At 42.4% G+C, this 22,920-nt stretch overlaps 2 protein-coding genes across 2 annotated transcripts in view; one reads left to right on the top strand and one right to left on the bottom strand.

Annotated features, from left to right (window-relative positions):
* The window catches only part of LOC124621833 (nucleosome assembly protein 1;2-like), a 344,932-nt gene that overhangs the window by 144,729 nt on the left and 177,283 nt on the right, over positions 1-22,920 (top strand). The gene's annotated exons all lie outside the window — the stretch shown is intronic.
* LOC124621827 lies at positions 8,221-11,938 on the bottom strand. Its single transcript, XM_047147267.1, has 2 exons — positions 11,688-11,938; positions 8,221-8,459 (listed from the first exon to the last, which is right to left on the bottom strand). The coding sequence occupies exons 1-2, from the start codon at positions 11,899-11,901 to the stop codon at positions 8,335-8,337; spliced, it is 339 nt and encodes a 112-aa protein (XP_047003223.1). The 5' UTR covers positions 11,902-11,938; the 3' UTR covers positions 8,221-8,334.

The following is a 22,920-nucleotide window of genomic DNA, read 5'->3' as shown; positions in this document are numbered from 1 at the left end:
CTGGATCATAACCTCTAGTATTGTTCAACTGTTATTGCCAATTTTTTCTTTCTACTCTAATGACATAAGAATTATAGTCACAGATTATATAATGGTAAGACAGAGATTTAGGAACCAGGTTTCAAATTGTAAGACATTTCCAGGGGCAGATGTGGACTCTGACCACAATCTATTGGTTATGACCTGTAGATTAAAACTGAAGAAACTGCAAAAAGGTGGGAATTTAAGGAGATGGGACCTGGATGAACTGAAAGAACCAGAGGTTGTACAGAGTTTCAGGGAGAGCATAAGGGAACAATTGACAGGAATGGGGGAAAGAAATACAGTAGAAGAAGAATGGGTAGCTTGGAGGGATCAAGTAGTGAAGGCAGCAGAGGATATAGTAGGTAAAAAGACGAGGGCTAGTAGAAATCCTTGGGTAACAGAATAAATATTGAATTTAATTGATGAAAGGAGAAAATATAAAAATGCAGTAAATGAAGCAGGCAAAAAGGAATACAAACGTCTCAAAAATGAGATCGACAGGAAGTGCAAAATGGCGAAGCAGGGATGGCTAGAGGACAAATGTAAGGATGTAGAGGCTTATCTCACTAGGGGTAAGGTAGATACTGCCTACAGGAAAATTAAAGAGACCTTTGGAGATAAGAGAACGACTTGTATGAATATCAAGAGTTCAGATGGAAACCCAGTTCTAAGCAAAGAAGGGAAAGCAGAAAGGTGGAAGGAGTATATAGAGGGTCTATACAAGGGCGATGTACTTGAGGACAATATTATGGAAATGGAAGAGGATGTAGATGAAGATGAAATGGGAGATACGATACTGTGTGAAGAGTTTGACAGAGCACTGAAAGACCTGAGTCGAAACAAGGCCCCCGGAGTAGACAACATTCCATTGGAACTACTGACGGCCCTGGGAGAGCCAGCCCTGACAAAAATTTACCATCTGGTGAGCAAGATGTATGAAACAGGCGAAATACCCTCAGACTTCAAGAAGAATATAATAATTCCAATAAAAAAGAAAGCAGGTGTTGACAGATGTGAAAATTACCGAACTATCAGTTTAATAAGTCATAGCTGCAAAATACTAACACGAATTCTTTACAGACGAATGGAAAAGCTAGTAGAAGCCAACCTCGCGGAAGATCAGTTTGGATTCCGTAGAAACACTGGAACACGTGAGGCAATACTGACCTTACGACTTATCTTAGAAGAAAGATTAAGGAAAGGCAAACCTACGTTTCTAGCACTTGTAGACTGGAATACTCTCTTTCAAATTCTAAATGTTTCAGGGGTAAAATACAGGGAGCGAAAGGCTATTTGCAATTTGTACAGAAACCAGATGGCAGTTAGAATAGTCGAGGGACATGAAAGGGAAGCAGTGGTTGGGAAGGGAGTGAGACAGGGTTGTAGCCTCTCCCCGATGTTGTTCAATCTGTATATTGAGCAAGCAGTAAAGGAAACAAAAGAAAAGTTCAGAGTAGGTATTAAAATCTATGGAGAAGAAATAAAAACCTTGAAGTTCGCCGATGACATTGTAATTCTGTCAGAGACAGCAAAGGACTTGGAAGAACAGTTGAATGGAATGGACAGTGTCTTGAAAGGAGGATATAAGATGAACATCAACAAAAGCAAAACGAGGATAGTGGAATGTAGTCGAATTAAGTCGGGTGATGCTGAGGGAATTAGATTAGGAAATGAGACACTTAAAGTAGTAAAGGAGTTTTGCTATTTGGGGAGCAAAATAACTGATGATGGTCGAAGTAGAGAGGATATAAAATGTAGACTGGCAATGGCAAGGAAAGCGTTTCTGAAGAAGAGAAATTTGTTAACATCGAGTATAGACTTAAGTGTCAGGAAGTCATTTCTGAAAGTATTTGTATGGAGTGTAGCTATGTATGGAAGTGAAACATGGACGATAAATAGTTTGCACAAGAAGAGAATAGAAGCTTTCGAAATGTGGTGCTACAGAAGAATGCTGAAGATTAGATGGGTAGATCACATAACTAATGAGGAAGTATTGAATAGGATTGGGGAGAAGAGAAGTTTGTGGCACAACTTGTCCAGAAGAAGGGATCAGTTGGTAGGACATGTTCTGAGGCATCAAGGGATCACCAATTTAGTATTGGAGGGCAGCGTGGAGGGTAAAAATTGTAGAGGGAGACCAAGAGATGAATACACTAAGCAGATTCAGAAGGATGTAGGTTGCAGTAGGTACTGGGAGATGAAGAAACTTGCACAGGATAGAGTAGCACGGGGAGCTGCATGAAACCAGTGTCAGGACTGAAGACCACAACAACAACCAACGAATAATTGTAAAATAACAAAAGTTCGTCTCAAAGTTTTATTGGATGTTGCAGGTACAACATGTGGTAATAGTATATCAGTTTCTGTGTTTCTTTCAGTTTCTTTGAAATAAAGGGTAGGGACTGGTAATCCAATCGTAAATTTTCTGATACTTTAGTATCATGTGATCAACATATTTGCTCAAGACATTTCTTGAGACCTTTTACTTGAGAGATCTTGCTCCATCTTTTACTTTAGAGCACAGGTAGACTTTTCATCAGTTATAATAAATGCATGCTTACTGATGTATGCAAGCCTCTTGTTGACCTACTCGATACAAATTTAGAATTTTTTTGTTTTATTAAATTTTAGTTATAATTAATGGGTGCTATTACTTGGTTGATTCATGTACTGATACAATTTTGGTATCATTGATGTATCTGTTATCACTACTATCCATTATTTTCTTGTATGAAATACTTTACAGTGAATAAATGAAAGCAAATTGAAGTAGTATGTTGTTAACTAAGTTTAGTGAATCCAGTTTAACTGAAGTTGGAGAATCATGATTCACTCCATTTATAAATATTTCTAAAGCTTCAATTATTAATTGTTGATCATTTTTAAATGTTTTAATTCACACAATTTTCCTTCAGTTAGAAAATATCTGAAACAGTTTTACCACAATCAATTATCAATTTATTCCCAAAATTTAATCTTTTTTTATAGTGTAATGCTATCTTTGTGATAAATGTTGTCTAGGGTATTAATTAGTTTAAATAAATCTTCACTCTCCCAAGTTCTTTTTCAAAACTTTGCAGTTCACCTGGGTCTCGTGTTTTACAACTTTGCTCTTCGTTCCAGTAATGCTGACTGTGTACACTCCCATTACTGGTAACATCGGTAAGTGATGTTTAGCTCGTAATGTGCTAAAGAATGTTCGAGAAATCAGTGACGCCTCACTCCCATAATCTATAAATATGTTAACTTCAAAATCAAAATGGCTCAAATGGCTCTGAGCACAATGGGACTTAACCTCTGAGGTCATCAGTTCCCTGGACCTTAGAACTACTTAAACCTATCTAACCTAAGGTCATCACACACATCCGTGCCCGAGGGAGGATTCGAACCTGCGACCGTAGCGGTCATGCGGTTCCAGACTGAACCTCCTACAACCACTCCTCCACAGTGGCCGGCTAACTTCAAACTCCTTCACTTTTCCTATTATTGTTGGTTGTGGATTAATGGTAGTTAAGCTCGATTCTTCCAGTAACAACGATTCTTTGGTTGGTATTTTATGCGTGAAATAAACATATTTATTATAAAACTGGGCCTCCTAATGTATTTCTACGACCTGGGCCCCAGCCCTGAATCCAGCTCGCGTTACGTTTACCTCATTATCGGTAATCACCGGTTAGTTACCGAATCGGGGTATTACGTTGCCACTTTGTACTCTATTACTGCCTGGAACTAATTACTGCGACTTTACTGGGCCTATATTCGAAGGTGGCTGATTCTTTTGGTAACAAATGTTACCATTACTCCTATATCTTTGGTGTACTCTAGCAAAGTTGGCTTCATGTCTCCTAAAACTACTATTACTGTAATTCTGATTTTCACTCTGATGTACGTTTTCGTTGCGGTCTTTGTTTAAGGCATCAAGCGCGTCTACAAAAGATAACAGTTCTTCTATGGTTTTCCTCCCACTACACAGTATATCTCCTCTGGCGTAAATAGGCAAACGTATTATTAAAATTCGAACTAACCCTTCTTCCTCCATGAGATTATCTAAGTACTTCGCGAGTGTTAAATGCCAATCAAAATACTTTCTCATCTTACCCCACGTACTGTTATAATACTTAGGGTCCCACAAATCAGATATTAGTTTTTCCTGGATACTTGCTGACCAATACTTCTCCTTTAACTTCTTCTGTAAGTCTGCCTAAGAGGAAAAGTTTTCGGTGTTCACTGTACCCCACTCCGAAGTTTCTCCTAAAAGGTATCCTACTGCGAATTCCATCTTTTTTTAATCTTCCTAGTTTTTCGGCAAGGTTTGGTTAAACTTTTTTAGAAAATGGGTAGGATGTACTTCCCCATCCGGCTTAAACTTAGGGAACTGTTTAGATAACCCTGAATTTGCTCCCCATTGTAAATGGGGGGTTAATAGTACGTTGGAATAAATCACTCTATTAGCTGCTTTGTTCTGCAAAAGTTTGAATTCCTTCTACAGTTCATCTACATCCTTCTTGGTATTACTACATTTGGAAGATAAGGTTGGAGATAAGTTGTCTAAGATTACTCTCGCGGCAGCTTTTCTGTGTATCATCTCTTCTACCTGTTCCCCCAGATTACTTATATTTATTATATCTGAAGTAGCCAGTTTCTTTTTAAAATTTCTTTCCACGTTATCGACTCCTGTGTTAACGCCTCAATTTGCGATTGGAGTATAGGAATTAGTTTGTCCTGACTCACAACACTTTCGTTTAAAGTGCATAATCTTTGTTTTGCAGCATAAAATGTAACATTACATACACCCTGAAATGATCCTAGTTTTTCGCTCAATTCAGACTCTGCACTATTAGAATTATCTTCAATATTAAGTTCTAGTTTCTTTACCAAGTCCTGAAATTGATTACTCTGTGTCTGACTAAAGTCAGGAACAACAGATTGACGTGACTACTTAAAGATCTAGTGAATTCAACTTTCAAATCTAATTTATAAATTTCTACTTTAGTGATGAAAATGGCAAATTCAGTCTTCAAATATCCCATGCCTTCACGCAACTGGCTCAATTCCTTATTTTGTTCATCTAATTTTGCATTTAACAGTCCTAAAGCCTTATTCTGAACGTACAATTCATTCTTTCCTTGATTATTCACTGTGTTTATTTCTCTACTTAAATTAGCACCCTGTGCATCGAGCTTTTCAGTTTAAGTTGCTGAAACCGCCTACTGGTCATCTAATCTAGCACTTACTTTCCTGAGCCTATTTTAAGACTTAGAGCTTTAATTACATTAGCTACCTCAGTCCAACCTGGTATTTCCCTAGTCATTTAAGTAGCTGTGGCTGGTTCTGGTAGTTGATGTTCTTGATCAATATTCCTTTTGAAACTTCCTGGCAGATTAAAACTGTGTTCTGGACAGAGACCCGAACTCGGGACCTTTGCCTTTCACGGGCAAGTGCTCTGCCAACTGAGCTACCCAAGCACGACCCACGCTCCGCCCTCACAGCTTTATTTCTGCCAGTACCTAGCCTCCTACCTTCCAAACTTTACAGAAGCTCTCCTGTGAACCTTGCAGAACCACCCGTAGACACTGGGTGACATGTAAGATGTCAAAATGTTCACTTGACTCCCAATGAATGGTGACTGGTAGAGGTTACTGCACTGCCATCATACAACATACCTATACATATATCAAGAAGATATTAGGCGGAACTATAATCACAGCCATGATTCTGTCCATGCAGTCAAGTTGTGCTCATCCAGTGTAACATGATGCCACTGGGGCACCTTGAATAACTAGAGTTGGAGACTGAGTTCATTCTGGAGATACCCTCCTGAGAAACATTTGTGGATAGCTGTAAAAACGTCTGCTTCCTGTCAAATTACATTCATGTGTAGATAGTTGCGTTCCTATCTACAATAAAACTGTAATTTAAGTTGTGTTAATGTATTATGTTTGAGACAAAATATTGCAACGCACATTATGTTAATGTACAGTGTTCATGTTTGACTAATGAGGAAAATTTTTCTCTATGAATAATTGAATATATATGTGTTTTGTGTAGATTTGGGTTCACAGAACAATCGAAAGTTGTTAGGTAACGTATAAATATGTGTAGGACTATAACATTCCCGTACGTTCATACAATGTAAGCCTTCACGGCCGGTATTCTCTTCGTTTAAAACTTCCGGACTGATAGGCCATGGTCGAATTGTTAAACTCTCCCCTGACGTTTCGTCTCCGACTGCGGGAGACATCCTCGGAGGTAAAACCGCTTTACCTCCGACGATGTTTCCCGCAGACGGAGATGAAGCGTCAGGAGAGAGTTTTATACTTCGACCAAGGCCTATCAGCCCAGAAGTTTTAAGTGAAGATTACCATATCATTTTTACTGTGCTTGGTACATCTTGTTTAAGGAAACAATAAGTGTTTTAATTAATATTGTTAAAATGGACTATTACTGGCAATGATGCCACATTGTTTTTACTCTGTTCCAGAAATTGTTTGGTTACAAAATAGTTATTGAAAATAATACAGGACAATTTAGATGTCCCTGCAAATGTATATGTGACTATTAGAAAACCATTACAGGGTAGTAAAGATACTGGATAAGTATTATGCATGTTTTATGTACTAGTAGAAGGCACAGTTATCATTGCTGGAAAGGCTTCTGCTGGCAACCGTACAAACAAAAATTTCAGTCTGATCTAAATCCAAGCTGAAGGTGACGCAAATCTTACCTTAAGATGTCAAAGTTCAAATTATTCATTCATATGCGAGTATGAGTCGCAAGGTAATTGCAAAGACCTTCTGCACCGTTGCTATTGACAGCTTGATGTACTACAATCTTTGAACAGTCGAGTAAAAGCATGTACCTTAACAGAATCGTTGGACACAGTGTGTACAGACCAGTCACAGACCACATGAGCCATGTTGCGTGCTGAGAATCTTTGCTTTATAGCAGAGAGTGTCCTCATACTGGTCTTTCCATCGTCTCATCTCGCTGGATCGACATGATGTATTCTGGACAAATGGTCATGAACACTGGGTGTCTGAACTGAGGTTACATTCTGATGGTCGTCCTCAGGCACAAATTACAAGCATTATTGTCAGGTTGCAGGAAGCTGTTTTCAGATTGGTGTAACATTCTGTTTGTAGCGTTTTAGGTCCTCAAATTGTCATTCACATGTGTGCAGATTTAACTTCCGTTGTCTAAAGAGACATATCTTGGTCTACACCTGTGGTACAATATGGGCTTGTCACTCATTCACCCATACGGTCGTGATACTCGCTACATCACATTTCCACTAATTCAAACACTTTCAAGATTTGATATTGGATCTATAGTTTTTCTTATAGTTGACCTTGTATACGATATGGCCTATCACACGAAAAATGTAATCTTTAATTCGGTATTGCAGTTGAATCAGGAGTTAATAATCTGAAATTTGAAAAAAAACATGTATAACTTATCTTCCATTGTGAGCCTTTTATGAATTATATGCTTAATTTTGACTATACACGTGATGTATTATTCACTTTGTCAACCAGTCACAAACTTTTTCTATTAAATAACCTTCTGCAGGCATATTCATCTATGTGAAGCAAAACTACAATCAACAGAAGCTGTGTGAAATCATTGCGTACTTTATAGCTGAGAAGATAAATGATGCTGCTGAAATCTGAAGTCACTTGCAGCAATTTTGTAGAAAATGCCTACATTTTCATGAGATTATACTGAAGTAACATTCCAATCAGTTCAGACAGAAGGATGAGTATGAGACTGACAACAGTTTGAGACTAAATTTAAAATTTTCGTTCCATCGCTAAATGGGATGTCGAAGGACTTCCCTGCCATTATGTAAACAGTTTTGGAAGCTTTTTACCGACCAAGAAAGCATAACATGGGCAATTATTACAAGCAATGCTTTTCTTGCATTTGCAGACTTTGATGCAACAGCCCTAGTGCTGTATGGTGCAGACGATCATTTCTTAAGGAAAAATACAAATGGCATTTACATCAATGTGTAACATTCATAGAAAATTGAGTAATGGTGATTTATCGTTACATCACTGAACACATCATATACAGCTCACAAATGAAACATTTTCAAAAATTTGGGATCTTTTGCAATCATTTTCCATGTTTGCTTACCACCTATGTACGTGCTAGAGCTTACATTTATAGGACACTGAGTAATAGAGACATTTGTTTACTGCAAAATGCACAGCTGCTTTATTTTATACACATGAGCGCAGGGTACAGGACAATGTGAGCAGCACCAGACTGCGCCTCCACAGTGTAGCGCCTCCTCAGCAGCTGCGACTACTTGCTGTGGGCGGCTCTGCGGGCAGCGCCTGACCTGGCGTGGGGCCTGACTGCAGCTCTGCCTGCAGCGTGTCGGCTGCCTGCACGCGCGTGCTTGGCGTGGCCAGCCCGGGCGTGAGCACCTGCTCAACAGGAAACAACGTTCGTGACGTTTCAGTGATGTCTGCTCACATTCATGTCTCACCAAAAAACATCAGTAGTCATATTAACAATACTTGTCTTTAATTAATCACTAAGTCAGCATTTTATACTCAGTTAAAATACTGAAGTACCTAGACGACACACAGCTGGTTTTTTGACTGATTTTCTCTGGAATTACTGCTATCCTATTCTTCAAGAGTACTGTTCTAAGCCATAACTGCTCGTTGTGGTGAGCCGAGTTACGTACAATGTAACTTACGTTGATATTTTAAACCATACTTACCTGATACAGGCATTTGTGATGCAATCACGCACAGATAAGTAGTAAAGTATGTACCTGTGATAATGACCAAAAGTTGTTGTTCTGTTGCAGATGTTTAACATTTTTTTTCCGAAAACAATAACATACAGCCTCTATTATGATTTTCGAAAGCACTTTTAGTGTTTCTCTCATGTAACTATGCAACTTATGAGCTGTTGTATTCGTTAACAGTGTTTCAAAATCAGAATATCATGAAAGACTAAAACGTTTTTGCATGCTAAAACCTAAATTCTGTAACTTGTTCCTTAATATCATTCCTAAAACAAGATAAAGATCTATTTAAAAACTCAGGCAAGAGGGCAGCGTGAAACAGAATGAACGCCACAATGTAGCTTCAGATTATATGATTCACCTTATAATGGTATTTCAGTATATATCATGAACTTTGCAATAACAGTATTCTGAAGCCAGATGTGTTGCTCTATCAGATAGAGTAACTGCAGAAACTTTTCTTCGCACCTGTATGAAAGATTAAATGACAAATCGCCAAATGGCTAACTGACGAAAGTATATTTTGTGTAGCTCAAATCACGAGACTTTCTATCAAATTAGAAAGCTCTTAGAATGATTACAGAGTATTTGTTGTCCTACAGCCTACATCTGCAGCTGAATTCTATTTTGCGAGGCTTGTAGCATTAATGTGTATTAGAAACACTGATAGATAACACAAAAATTATATTTCAGGTTGAAAAATATTGCTAATCCACAATGTCACAAACATTTTTCATTATACTCGCAGTAAGAAAATTGTTTGCTAAGCAATATGCAATCTTTCACATTTGGGTACAACAGTGACAACTATTTACTGGAACATGTGTGATTGCACTTGTAATCAAGTAACTTGTCTGATGACTGTTTCCTGAGCAAACCAGTTTTGTATGTAACATAATAAAAACTACCGACAGAAAAAGAGACATCAAAATCAGTGAGCAATATTGTCACATTTGTTAGTATGCTGCTAATGTTGTAGCTTCTGGGTAAAGAAACACTATCACTGGTTCTCATTAGAGAAGCAAGAGTGTGTAGCAGTTAGTGTTTACATGATTCTCCATTGTCACTGATGCACTGCTTTCTGGATTGTGAATTCCTGTTATCACTATATCCCATTCAGCAACTCTAATTGATGTAGGAATTCTTAATGGAAATTTTGTAGCACCTGTATAGAAGACTGATGAAAACGTATTATTTGGACAATATGTTCGTAAGCCATTTCGGAATAGATATCATCCACATACGACAGACAGCCTCTCCCTGAAGCATTACATGAAACAGGGGGGTCCTAATCAAAATCCGTGTTTAGCAAGTACAAACCAACGTTAAAGTTCAGTACTGTTAAATGTAGGAGTATATTCAATGTACACCATAATGGTATAATTGTAATAAAAAAGTTCTTCAAACGGCCTGTCTCATTTGCAGACAAATGTCTTACACTTTTAAAGCGTAGCAATAATTTACGTTATCAACTAGGGGTGTAAACGTAACGAAATTACACAAAGACCGGTACTCAAACTACCCACTTGACAGTGGTGCCAAAGCAGAGTTACTAAACACAGCCTTCCGAAACACATTCAAAAAAGAAGACGAAGTAAATATTCCGGAATTCGAATAAACATGAGTAACGTAGAAGTAAATATCAGCGGAGTTGTGAAGCCACTCAAATCGCTTGATAGAAGCAAGATTTCTGGTCCAGACAGTATACAATTTGGGTTCATCTCTGAGTATGCTGATGCTTTAGCTCCATACTTAACAATCATATACAACCTCTCGCTCGGCGAAAGATCTGTACCCAAAGACTGAAAAGTTTTACAGGTCACACCAATATTCAAGAAATGCCCATGTCGTTAACGTCGATATGCAGCAGGATTTTAGAACATTTATTGTGTTCGAACATTATGAATTACCTCGAAGGAAACGGTCTATTGACACACAGTCAACACGGATTTAGAAACCACCGTTCCTGTGAAACACAACTAGCTCTTTATTCACAATCTGAGCAGCCGTCTTCGGTTGTTTGCAGATGACGCTGTCGTTTATCGACTAATAAAGTCATCAGAGGATAAAAAAAACTGCAAAACGTTGAATGGCGCGAAAAGAGGCAGTTGACCGTAAACAACGAAAAGTTTGAGGCCATCCACATGATTGCTAAATGGAACTCATTAAACTTCGGTTACACGATAAATCAGTCTAATCCAGAAGCCGTAAATTCAACTAAATACCTAGGTATTACAATTACGAACAACTTAAACTGGAAAGAACACATAGAAAACGTTGTGGGGAAGGGTAGCCAAATACTGCTTTCTATTGGCAGGACACTTAGAAAATGTAACAGATCTACTAAGGGGACTGCCTACACTACGCTTGTCCGTCCTCTTTTAGAATACTGTTGCGCGGTGTGGGATCCTTACCAGATAGGGCTGACGGAGTACATCGAAAAAGTTCAAAGAAAGGCAGACCGTTTTATATTATCGCGAAATATGGATGAGAGTGTCACAGAAATGATACAGGATTTGGGCTGGAAATCATTAAAAGAAAGGCATTTTCCATTGCAACGGAATCTTTTCACTAAATTCCAATCACCAACCTCCTCCTCCGAATCCGAAAATATTTTGTTGACACCGACCTACATAGGGAAGAACGATCACCAAGATAAAATAAGGGAAATCAGAGCTCGTAGAGAAAAATATAGGTGTTCATTCCTTCCGCGCGGTGTACGAAATTGGGATAATAGAGAATTGTGAAAGTGGTTCTATGAACCCTCTGCCAGGCACTTAAATGTGATTTACAGAGTATCCATATAGATGTAGATGTAGATACACCTAAACCTGATGATGTGAATGCTGCGGCAGTAAGGGCCGGGCGCTTCCCACCCGCCTCAACTGGTGTTTACCTTTGCCTGCCAGCCTGTTCTCCACACTCCCAGCGTCCCCACCATCGCTCCCGTCGGCGTCGTCGTCTGCTGAGCTGTCGGCGTCGTTGTCATCAGCGTCTCTGTTTTCGGCTGCTTCATCCACCACTTCCTCCCCATCGTCTGCAGCGGCGAGCGGCGTGCGGTACGCCACAAGAAACACACCAGCGATCAGCAGGACGAGGGCTGCCTTCATGGTTACAGTGGCTTCTACTCTGGGTGCCTCTCGACAAGTGCCACAAGTGAACTCACCCACCTCCTCTTATACGGCGCTTCCGACTCTTATCGCCCAAACTACTGCAAGCAAGGACAGCTGCTTAGTGTGTACGTCAGAAAGTGCGGCTATCCATATCGGCGTCCTATCTTATAGCTGGAAATATGTTTGGAGCCTTGGTAAGGAACCTTGAGCCACAAGATTAGACGAAAGAGAATTGTGAGCGCAATAGCCGATAAATACGCTACAATCAATGAAAGCAAATGATTAAATAGTTTATAGACTTGAATTATGAACTTTCCTGTTTCGTAAGGACAGTACATGCACCAGCACTGACTTAGTTTAGTAACAAATTTACAAATGAATAAGAATTTCATTTGTGCAATATTTTCACACCATCCTGTGATTTCTGATGTTGCGAATTGTTAACTCATTATACAAATAATTGACAGTTATTTTGGGTTTAGTTCGCCCTGAACCATTGTTACAATTTTTATATATGGACTGATTCAAGTAGGAAGTGGTACGACAAGCCTCATCAGTCCGATGTTTATCAAATTTTGAAGCTTTGTTCATCACATAATGTATACTAGTAATTAAACTTTCTTTACATCCTGAAATGAGACTGTGACTTGTGACGCCAAGAGATTCTGATACATTTTTGTATTTGTTGCGGCACGGAAGTAAAAAGACTGCAAACCTATTGTTTAGGAATCTCTTATCACGAATCAAACCTTTGCTGTGTCAGTTAATAGAGGTTTCTCGGTGGAGGCTGCTGTGGAAGTATTCGTCATCTCAGAATTGCTCTGCGGGTGGCAGATCATGACGCCCGGTAGGCCAGTCGTGAATACGTGCTTATGTGGTGCGAACTGCAGTTTTTCAGTGGGTTATTGCTTTTGGCACTGCATTCATCAGTGGTATTAAAACTGTATTTCGCTACATACGGGGTAATTATAATAGAAGTTAAACTTTCAAACCGTAGTAGAAACAACACCACTGGTCAGAATGACGTCAATTGCAACGGAATACTATCGGAGATGGGGGAAAACGTATGCCAGAAGAAAAATAAATAGTTATGAAATGTTTCAATAGATGGCGCTGCAAACATTATAATTTAGTAGTCGTCGACTACAAATAACAAATGAATCATACAACAGTGAATAAGGTGTACGTTTGACGTTAAACCAAGTGTGCATGGGCGTACAGGTGTGGTCCTTTTAGTTCCGTAAGCTCATCCACCATGGAAAGGTCATATCACATCGGGTGGGAAAAACCGGTTCTTAATTGTCCTGAGGCGAAAAACGGCATAAAAAGCATCACTCACATCGGTTTCTATTTGTCCTGAGGAGAAAATCCGCATAAAAAGCATCACTCGCTTCGGTTTTCAACTTTACTGAGGCCAAAAACTACATAAACAACATCCATCAAAATCAAATCGGATTATTAATTTCTGTGCATTTGGCGCAAAAAATGTTCAATATGCTGTCCACCGTTTTCGGTAAATGGTCAAATCGAGAAAAAGCATGTTCCGCAACTGATCGAAGTGACTCTGGGGTCAAGTTCAGAATGTGTTACCCAATGCGTGTCTTCAGTGCACGTAAGTTTGCGATCGGAACATTGACTATTCAACATCTTTCAGGTAGCGCCACAGCGAGAAGTCACACGAATTAAGATCAGGCGTTTGGGATGGTCAGGCTGTAGGAAATGATGGATGATAATTCTAGCATTTCCGAAATGGCGCTTCAGCAGCTGCTTAACTGGATTTTCAATGTGTCGAGGTGTGCAATATGGCATTTAAATGAGCCTATCCACGCTGTTGGAGAGGTGGAATGAGATGGTTGTGCAAAAGACACTCAAATCGCTTGCCACTGACGATACAGGTAACAGGACTGAAAGCATAGCGCCTCTTCGAAAAAATATGACCCTATGATAAATGATGCTGTAAACCCGCACCACATGGATGGCGTTTTAAGGATAAAGTGGTACTGGTTGACTTGTGTGTAGATTTTCCGTTGCCCAGAGTCGACAATACTGTGTATTGACATATCCTCTCAGGTTGAAGTTTGTCCACAAAATCTTCCACGGCCAGTCATTGCCTACACATGCGAGCAAGAAATTCTAAAGTAAAATTCTCTCTTGCTGGCAGGTCAACAGCGAGCAACTCGTGCAAATGGGTAATTTTGAATGAATATCAAAGAAGGATCCAGAATGAGATTTTCACTCTGGAGCGGAGTGTGTGCCGATATGAAACTTCCAGGCAGATTAAAACTGTGTGCTGGGGTAGCTCAGTTGGTAGAGGCCCGCGAAAGGCAACGGTCCGGCACACAGTTTTCATCTTCCAGGAAGTTACATATCAGTGCACATTCCGTTGCAGAGTGAAAATCACATTCTGGAAACATCCTCCCGGCTGTGGCTAAGCCATGTCTCCGCAATATTCTTTCTTCCAGGAGTGCTAGTTCTGCAAGGTTTGCAGGAGAGCTTCTGTGAAGTTTGGAAAGAAGGAGAGGTACTGGTGGAAGTAAAGCTGTGAGGACGGGGCATGAGTTGTGCCTGGGTAGCTCAGTTGTTAGAGCACTTGCCCGCGAAAGGCAAAGGTCCTGAGTTCAAGTCTCGATCCGGCATGCAATTTTAATCTGCCAGGAACCTTTATCAAAGAAGGATGTTTCATAGGATTTTTCGCGCCGTGCTCACGAGTATGTGTAAAGTTCGGGCAATTCTCCGTGCACTACACGTTTGCCCCCACCACTCGTCTCCTCCTGTACTGCTGTGGCCACTGCTTCCACTGATGTCGAATCAATTAATTTCCTACCTTTACCAGGTTGCACATCAAAAGAACCCGTCTTTTCGTATTTCCGAATCATTTCCGCAGACCCACGGCAGTCATCGGACCAACGCCTTTTTTGAGACCCTTCAGTGTCCGGAACTTCTGGAGAGCTACCTGGGCATTCTTGTAATACAGCTTAACAATCAGAGCGCGATCCTGCATTGAGAGAGTGATGGCAGACGCGAAAGGAGGAAAACATTTTTTTTCTTCTTTTTTTTATTTTCCACTATGCGACATGGTAGAGTACAGCATCACTGGTCTTTCGCGGTCTTACTGTGTTGGTGAGGCAATGACGCAGCGTCATGTACTTTGGAGGTATGACGGTGGGTCTTGGAGTCCGGTACCACCCACCAACGGTGACAGTACGACATCATTCAGGCAGAAAAATATAGCCCGACATGGGCAGGTACAGTGGAAAAGTATTGGATGCAGAATGGGGGCTAGTCCCACTGAAGGACGTAGCCGAGTCGTTAGCCGAGATCGGGATCTGAGTCCTCTAGGACGATTGGAGGAACCGTATGTCAATGCCAGCACCATGGAAGTGTGGTCCCAACGTGACGTAACCCATGGACGGTGTCCCGCAGGGCATCCACTTTCTCACAGAGTCGTCACGCGTTGTTCCGTATGGTCGCCTTCAGGGGGACGATACCTTCTTCCTCATGGAGAGACACAATCGTCGTCAGTAGTGGGGCGTGCAGGTTCCGCTGGAGAACCTTCTTCTGCAGGCACTGCAGCGTCCACATCTTGCCCATGCAGTGGACTGTACGTGAGAGTAGGCGGAATAGCTGCGGAGCTTGGTATGTGGAGCTTGGTATGTACGTGAAGTTCCCTACTGCGGAAGAGGGGGTACAAAGCCCTGGTCAGTTCTTGCCCCTTGTTAGCGACATTCTCCGCATGACAGTCGAATGGCAACTTCCGGTCCATCAGAACCCCTAGATACGTGGCCGTCGGGGCCAGGGCACCTGAACGCCTGCAATATATTGCGGTGGAGGAATGGGTGCCGTTTCGGGAAATAGACTGCCGTAGTTTTGGCGGCATTGAGATCTATTTTTTGTGTCCGGCACCAGGTGATGGTGGTGTCTACCTGTCTCTAGAGGCGGCCGACGACGGCGTCAGTGATACGTCCAGTGGTGTATAGTGCTGTGTCGTCAGCATATTGTGCCAAGTGGCACTCGGTGATGACTGGCATATCATTCACACGGATATTTAAAACAACGGGAGGCAGCACTGATACTTGTGGAGTGCCTGCCAACAATTGGTGAATGCCAGAAAGCATTTCCTGTCGAACCATGAAGAAAGCCCTACCGCGAAGGAATCTTAACATACATTTCCAGTACAGCGGCCTGGGCCAGCATCTTGTGTACGAGATCTTGTCGTAGGAGATCTGCAAGTCCAAAGAAAACGGCTACTGTCGACTTGGCGGTGTTGAAGCCTTTGCTGACTTGTAGGAACTGAAGTTCTGCAGAGAGGTGCGAAATAAATCCGTACTGTTCAAATCGGATCACCCTGGCGTGCCGGAGGTTGGGAATGTCGGTGGAGGATCACAGGTTCAAGGACCTTCACCACGGTATTTAAGAGGCTGATGGGCCTGTTGGTGGTGGGGACCTGGGGAGTGTAGGGCCCTTGAACAGCTTGGGGATCGGAATCAGCTTGGCTGCTTCCAATGATGGTGGGGTGGGGGGGGGGGGGGAGGGGGTGGAAGCTGGACGTGAGACAACCATTTAAAATGTTGGTGAACCATAGGAGAGGCGTATGAGGAAGGCAGCAAAGATGTTCATTTAAAATTCCGGCGGCTGACCGGCCACGTTTCCGTCGTAGGATCTGATGGAGTTCTGCTGTGGAAGTAAGGTGGGGGGCAGACAGAGGTGGACAGCTGCAGAAAGTGGCAACAGCTGTCAGGACATCGTGTTCGTCCTGTAGTTCGTCCAGGGAAAGGACTTGGACAAGAGAGTGGTTTTGGGCCTCTAACACTTCCGCCACCATTTCTACAATTCGGAGGGCACCATTCGACAAGCCCGCTGCCGCTCAAATGGGATGGGCACTCGCTGGCGCAGAATGTCACAGGGCGTGAATGTGAGCCCAGTCAGATTTATGGTGTAGGAGGTGGAGAGCTTCACTGCTTTCTGTTTTTGGCAGTCAAGTAATCCATTGTATGGACTATATTTCCCGGTGCTGTCAAGTTAGGTCGTGCCGAGTGGTGTTATTAAGTACCCTGGTGGACTTGTCCCTATCACTGAAGGTCGCACTGGAACGAACTTGAAATGAAAGTGTAGTATCGGTGTGCTGCAGGGAACTGTGTCATGGTGACAGGCCAGTTTATGGACAACTTCCAGTGAAAACTGAATGATGACATTCTTGAATATGGCCACATCCAGAAGGTCTGGTTGGGAGTTGGAATGAACTGGTAAATGGGTAGGTTAATGGGGGCCATAGACTGACAGCGCTAAAGTGTCCTCCAGGTCAAGAAGGAGTTGACCTTTGGGTTTAGAGACCTGAGAATGCCAAGCTGGGTGTTTGGCATTGAGATCCATCCCAATGATGAGCATGTCGAAGGCTGTCAACGTGCGAAGGTCCACTTCAAGCAGTGGCTTGTTTGGACTCAAGTACGCTGCTGCAAAGGTAATGGCACCAAGGCATGTGGAGATGATAACTGCTGTGGCCTCTATGCATTCCATTGGGTGGAGAGTCTTTTGGGAATAGACAAGAGCTTTATTGTGGAACACAGCTGTGCTTCCACCATGGTGATTGAAGCGGTCAGAGCGGTAATGCACCATGTTACAAAGGGAGAAATCGTCCACTGGTTGAGGTGTGTTTCTGTGACCATTAAAATATACACACGATGCTCATGGAGGAAGGCGTTCAACTCATATGTTTGATGTCATTGTCATTAAAAATGCAGGTGACAAGTCCCTGAGGTGGCTGGTGGGGGTGTGGTAGTCGATTCGCCATTACAACAATATTTGACTAAGCCATTCCATTAGGACCATAACCTTGGAGAGTCCATCCTCTAACCAATGGATTTTTTGGGCAGTGTCGCAAATGACAGCCTTGATGTGGGGTTTCATGAAAAAGATGACAACCTGGTCGATTTCACCCCTCCCAAAAGGACATATCACTTTCTACCACTGGGAGAGTGTCCCGTGTGGGCTGCTTGCACCTGCGGCGGGCAGTGGCAGGAGTAACTGTAGGCTGAGTGGGGGTAGGGGTAAAGGGCTGGGATACAGCCACAGGTGGACTAGAGGGGGCGGCAGCTGGCTCCTGTAGTCGGTGAGCAGTGGAAGCCATCGTGGAAGACAGACAATGAGGAGGCTGGGCTGCAGCAGCAAGTGATGTCGTGGGAGTCTGGGCAGAGGGGGCACATGTGCCCCAGAAACGTCTGGTGCCTGAAAACAGGGAAGTTGGTAGTGTCCCATAGCGGTGGGGGTAGTCTGTTTGTTCTTAGTTTTCTTTCAGAAGAATGTGAAGACTTCAGTGCCTTCTGGTAGACAGGGCACCGTCTCCAGGATGCCATGTGGTGGGGATTGTGGGTCGTGTCCAAACATAGGCGCATGTAGGTTTCTCCAATGTGGGGAATGTGCAGTTCTCCACTAAATGTGGGCCGGTACACTTACTGCTTGGCAATGGTAGGGAGCAGTAATCCCCAGTATGTCGTAATCGTTGGCATTTGATACAGATGATGGGCCCATTTTGGACGTCATACGATTCAATCCAGACCTTTGTGTACAGAAGGACCCAGATTTGGTAACTCCACACTATGTCCTACCTCTGGGAAATGGAGATGACATGGGTAGGGGAGGGGATCAACGCTTGGGTCTCTTGCTATATTGGCGGACCAAAGGGTCCTCGTATTGGAGTCAAAGCAGTTCCTTCTTGAGCTCATGTAGCGTAACCTCTGGTGCCAAATCTTTGACGACGATTTTGGTTTGGCGATTTCTCGATGTCTGGAGGATAAAGTAAGGCATCCTCCTTGATCTGACAAATTCAAGAATGGTAGGTAGTAGACCCTATTGTCGAGCAGGTATTTCACATCATCTTTGTGTAAACAGCCCACATGTGCCCGATGATGAGCCCCTGGAGCACAGTGTCCAGTTTAGTATAATTAGTGACATTACACACCACAATAGGAGGGCTTGACGGGGTCTCTTGAAAAGGAGGGTCCGGAGCAGGAGCCATTTCCTCATCCACAGGACCATCCGGTGCAGCTTCACGTGGGAAGAAGGAATCGGAGTTCGATCCGCTGTCACCTCGGCCCGCGTGGGCGGAGGAGCGTCTGGAACGCCTGGAGTGACCGCCAGAGGACTTTCTGACTGGGTCAGGGTGCCCAGAAGACCTGACACGGTGGCGGGACAACGTAGGAAGAGGTGCACTCATAGTTACAGCTGGGTGGTGATCAGACACAGCCGGGGCGGTAATTTTAAAAAGGTAGTCTGGGGTACAATACTTCTTGTAAGCAGCCAGATCAAGAAGTAATCTTGGCTTTTGTAGTAGCCAGGGAGATCCCTTACTCCATCCCTGGCGGAGGACCTTAATGCCCTCCAGGTGTACTGACTCGAGACTCTCCTTTGCACGGATGCCAAACGGCTTTGTTGCCTTCGGACGGTGGCGGAAGAGACGTTCCAGTGCCGGCTGGGAAAAAGTGTTGGACGCCAACGAAAGAGGAGTGGACTTGGCCCTGTATGCTTGCCGAACCACGAGGAGAAGACGCCGAATGGACAGCGGAGGCTCTCCAGCCTCGACACATAGACTAGCAACTGGCCTCGTGTGATAAGCACCCGCTGAAAGCCTAATACCGTCATGGTGAATCACATCAAACATTTTGAGGTACGAAGGTCTTGCAGATCCATAAGCTTGTCATCCGTATTCCAGTCGAGGTCGCACAAAGGCCTTATAATGTTGGAGCAGACGTGCCCTGTCAGCGCCCCAGGATCTATGACTGACGCATTTAAGGACGTTTAAAGCCTTGAAACAGCGGACTTTTAGATCCTTTAGGTGTGGCAACCATGTGAGCTTTTCATCAAAAATAAGCCCGAGATATTTCACCTTTTCCATAAAGGTGAGAACAGTGTCTCCTAGTTTTAAAACAGGGAGATTAAAAAGAGAACGGGAACGGTTAAAATCTATACAAACAATCTTCTCCAAAGAGAATTTAAAGCCTGTGGTCTTAGACCATTCCTCCAATCGCATGATTGTCAGCTGTAAGCGGTAGCCTCGTCACAACGAGAAAGATCAATTACTAATCAGTCAGGTGAGTTGTCAGACGACGACGACACGAAAGAACGTTCCCTAACACGGTCGTCACGGTGATCACGGTGATCGGTTTCAGTGTCGGTGGTATCCACCGGCGATTTGTGGCGGTTGGCGCGATTCAAACAATCCTTCACCCGCTGCGAGTTGGGCGGAACATCAGGCGCGATTGGAAGCCGGGGTGAGCGGCATCTCCTACGTGATACATCACGATTGGCGGCTGTGGAAGTGTCGGAGAGCCGCGACGGTTGCTCCACGGACTCGGCCATGGTAGATATGGGTCCGCCTTACGTAGCCAGGGGCCCAGCACGAGACGACTACACACACCAAAAGCTTCCCAGCTAATCTGGGACAGAAAAGACGAACGACCAATGCCGAAAAGGCAGGTAAAAAACGCTGATATACGGTGAAAAGTACAACGATACGACACGGAACGCACTCCTACAAGAAAACAGTTCCAGGGATCCAACCTGTAGCACGAGTAAAATCCGTGTACCAGGCGTGTTTATACCACCTTCAATGGGTTGTGCGCACTCTGAGACGTACAGCGCCATCTACTGATCAATTTGCACACTATTTTTTTCTTCTGCCATACGTTTTCTCCGTTCTCCGATAATATTCCGTTGCAGTTTGACGTCATTCTAACCAGTGGTGTTATTTCTACAGCGTTTTGAAAACTTTAGTTATAATCACCCTGTATATTCAAGTAGCCTTTCTGCTCTCTCACGTATTATTCATGACGTGTATTTAGTACGTGTGGCATAGGGCTTGCAGTGTGTTCGTTCAATAAATTTCAGTTCCTGCTCTCTTATCTTAAATAATCGACTAACAAAACGATTCTTGCAATCAGAGAGTAGATCTATAACTACTGATTTTCTTCGCGAGATTAAATAAGCTTCTAATTTTTCTGTCTTAACATACTACTTTATATTTCCTTGTGCAGTGTAATATATAGGTCGGAGGTCACTGATAACATGTGCTGAAAATTCATACACACAAGCAGGAATGAATTGTCATTGAGTAATTTGCTGTAAACACCATTTCGTGTTGCCTGAATCTTCCTTGGCTGCTTAAAAATCGACTTCACATTTAGGAGGGAAATATACCAAGCGTGGCTGTTCTACTACGTTCACTTCCGAGTTAGTGCATTTCGTATTTTCAAGCTTTACTTGCTTGTTCACGCAGATATCCGTGTCATTTTAATTATAGATGGTTCTCTTCCGATTTTTCAAAAGTTAGTTCTTTGTACTCTATCAGTTCTGCCAAAAATGTTTAGAATATGTTACATCTGAAAAGTAGCGAATAATAAAGTCATTAAAAATGAAAGGGAAGCACAACTGGTGGAAATAAAAGCAATTACGGCATCATCTTGTAATGGACTAATCTATCCTAATGAACATTTAATACATGATAGTATACATTCTTCTGTAAATTCTCATAAGTCCCCAAACTCATTTACTGCTGACGAAGTGTTTCCGCCTGTTAATTATGTAAACGTACCGCTGTTAGTCACTACTAAGAAGTTGCAAACTTCTGTTGCACTTCTGTAAAGAAAATGGAAGTCTTTATATATATGGCATTGTATGCAGAAACGAACGTAAATCTTTAGTGTTCTGAAGAGTGTCTTTCCTGTACTAAGGAGTACCGTCCATCAGAATATATTATCATCAGTTTTTTTACACTAGAAGGGGTGAGATTAACTGTTATGTATGTTAAGGTAGTGTGAAGGAGGTAGCGTGTGGAGAGTCAACCAATAACTATTGTGCTCTTAGTATTTTTTGTCGATTGTGCGAGGAAATCCATTCCTTCCTGTGTTGCAGGGAAATATTAGCATACTGGTAATTAGCATCATTTATACCCTGTGCAGTGAAAGAATGTTATTCTCTGCTATGGAAAATATCAGTTTTCTAACTGGAATTTCTTCACATAGGAAGGTCAATTACAAAGGCTAATACTAATAACAGTTTAAATGCTGGAGGAAACTGAACATCCTCAAAGTCTTCTGCTATGAGAGCATACTATAATTTAATGCATTAAATCCCCAAACCAATTACAGTTAAATTTTATTCAAATTATCGATTCTGTACAATCAGAAGCAAGTCATAAATGAGGAATTTATGGATTTAGTGTATTTTATAAGTATTCTATAGTTTTGATTTTATATAATCACAACACAAAGAAGGAGCTGTGTGGCTTGAGTGAAAGTTGATAAGCATCTTTCTATATCTGAATAATGATGTCCATTTACATTTTGCCACAGTCGCATAAGAGTGGCACTACTAGCGCATCTATGACGACCCGAAACTGATTTACTTTAAAAACTGCTGAAACTATCATGAGCGAGACTTAGCTTTTAAATTGGACATAGTGAGATGATGGTTAGTAAAAAAATGCCTTTAAGTTGAGAAAGAAGCCATTATGAACTCTTCACGGACTTTGAACGAGGTCGTGTAATATCGCTATGAGAAATTGGATGTTCCTACTGCGGTACTGCATAAAGACATAGCAGGAAAGCCATCATTGTACATGATAGTTGGCAGAAGTGGTCACGGGAAATGTACGGTTGCGAGAACACCAGATTCTGGACACCAACGTGGTACCAGCGAAAGGGAAACCCATCGTGTTCATAGCATCGTATAGCACCTGCAGTACCAATTTGAGCAGATATTGGCACCACAGCGACACAAAGAACCGTTAATAATCGACCACTTCAAAGACAGCTCCGAACCAAACGTTATGTGTCGTACATTAATACTGGGCCTACAGATACAACTATGGTCTGGAGTGCGATTTCGTGTGACAGGACCCCACGCATCCCTGCTGCAAATTTGTTTGTCAGTCTGCTGATTCAACCTGTTGTGCTGTCATTTATGAACAGCATTCCAGGGCATGTTTCCAACAGGATATTGTTCGCCCGCTTACTGCTGTTCTGA

The sequence above is a fragment of the Schistocerca americana genome, chromosome 7 (assembly GCF_021461395.2).
Source record: "Schistocerca americana isolate TAMUIC-IGC-003095 chromosome 7, iqSchAmer2.1, whole genome shotgun sequence".
Classification (NCBI taxonomy): domain Eukaryota; kingdom Metazoa; phylum Arthropoda; class Insecta; order Orthoptera; family Acrididae; genus Schistocerca; species Schistocerca americana.
The sequence above is the reverse complement of the archived record's forward strand: the minus strand, read 5'-3'. Positions and strand labels throughout refer to the sequence as shown.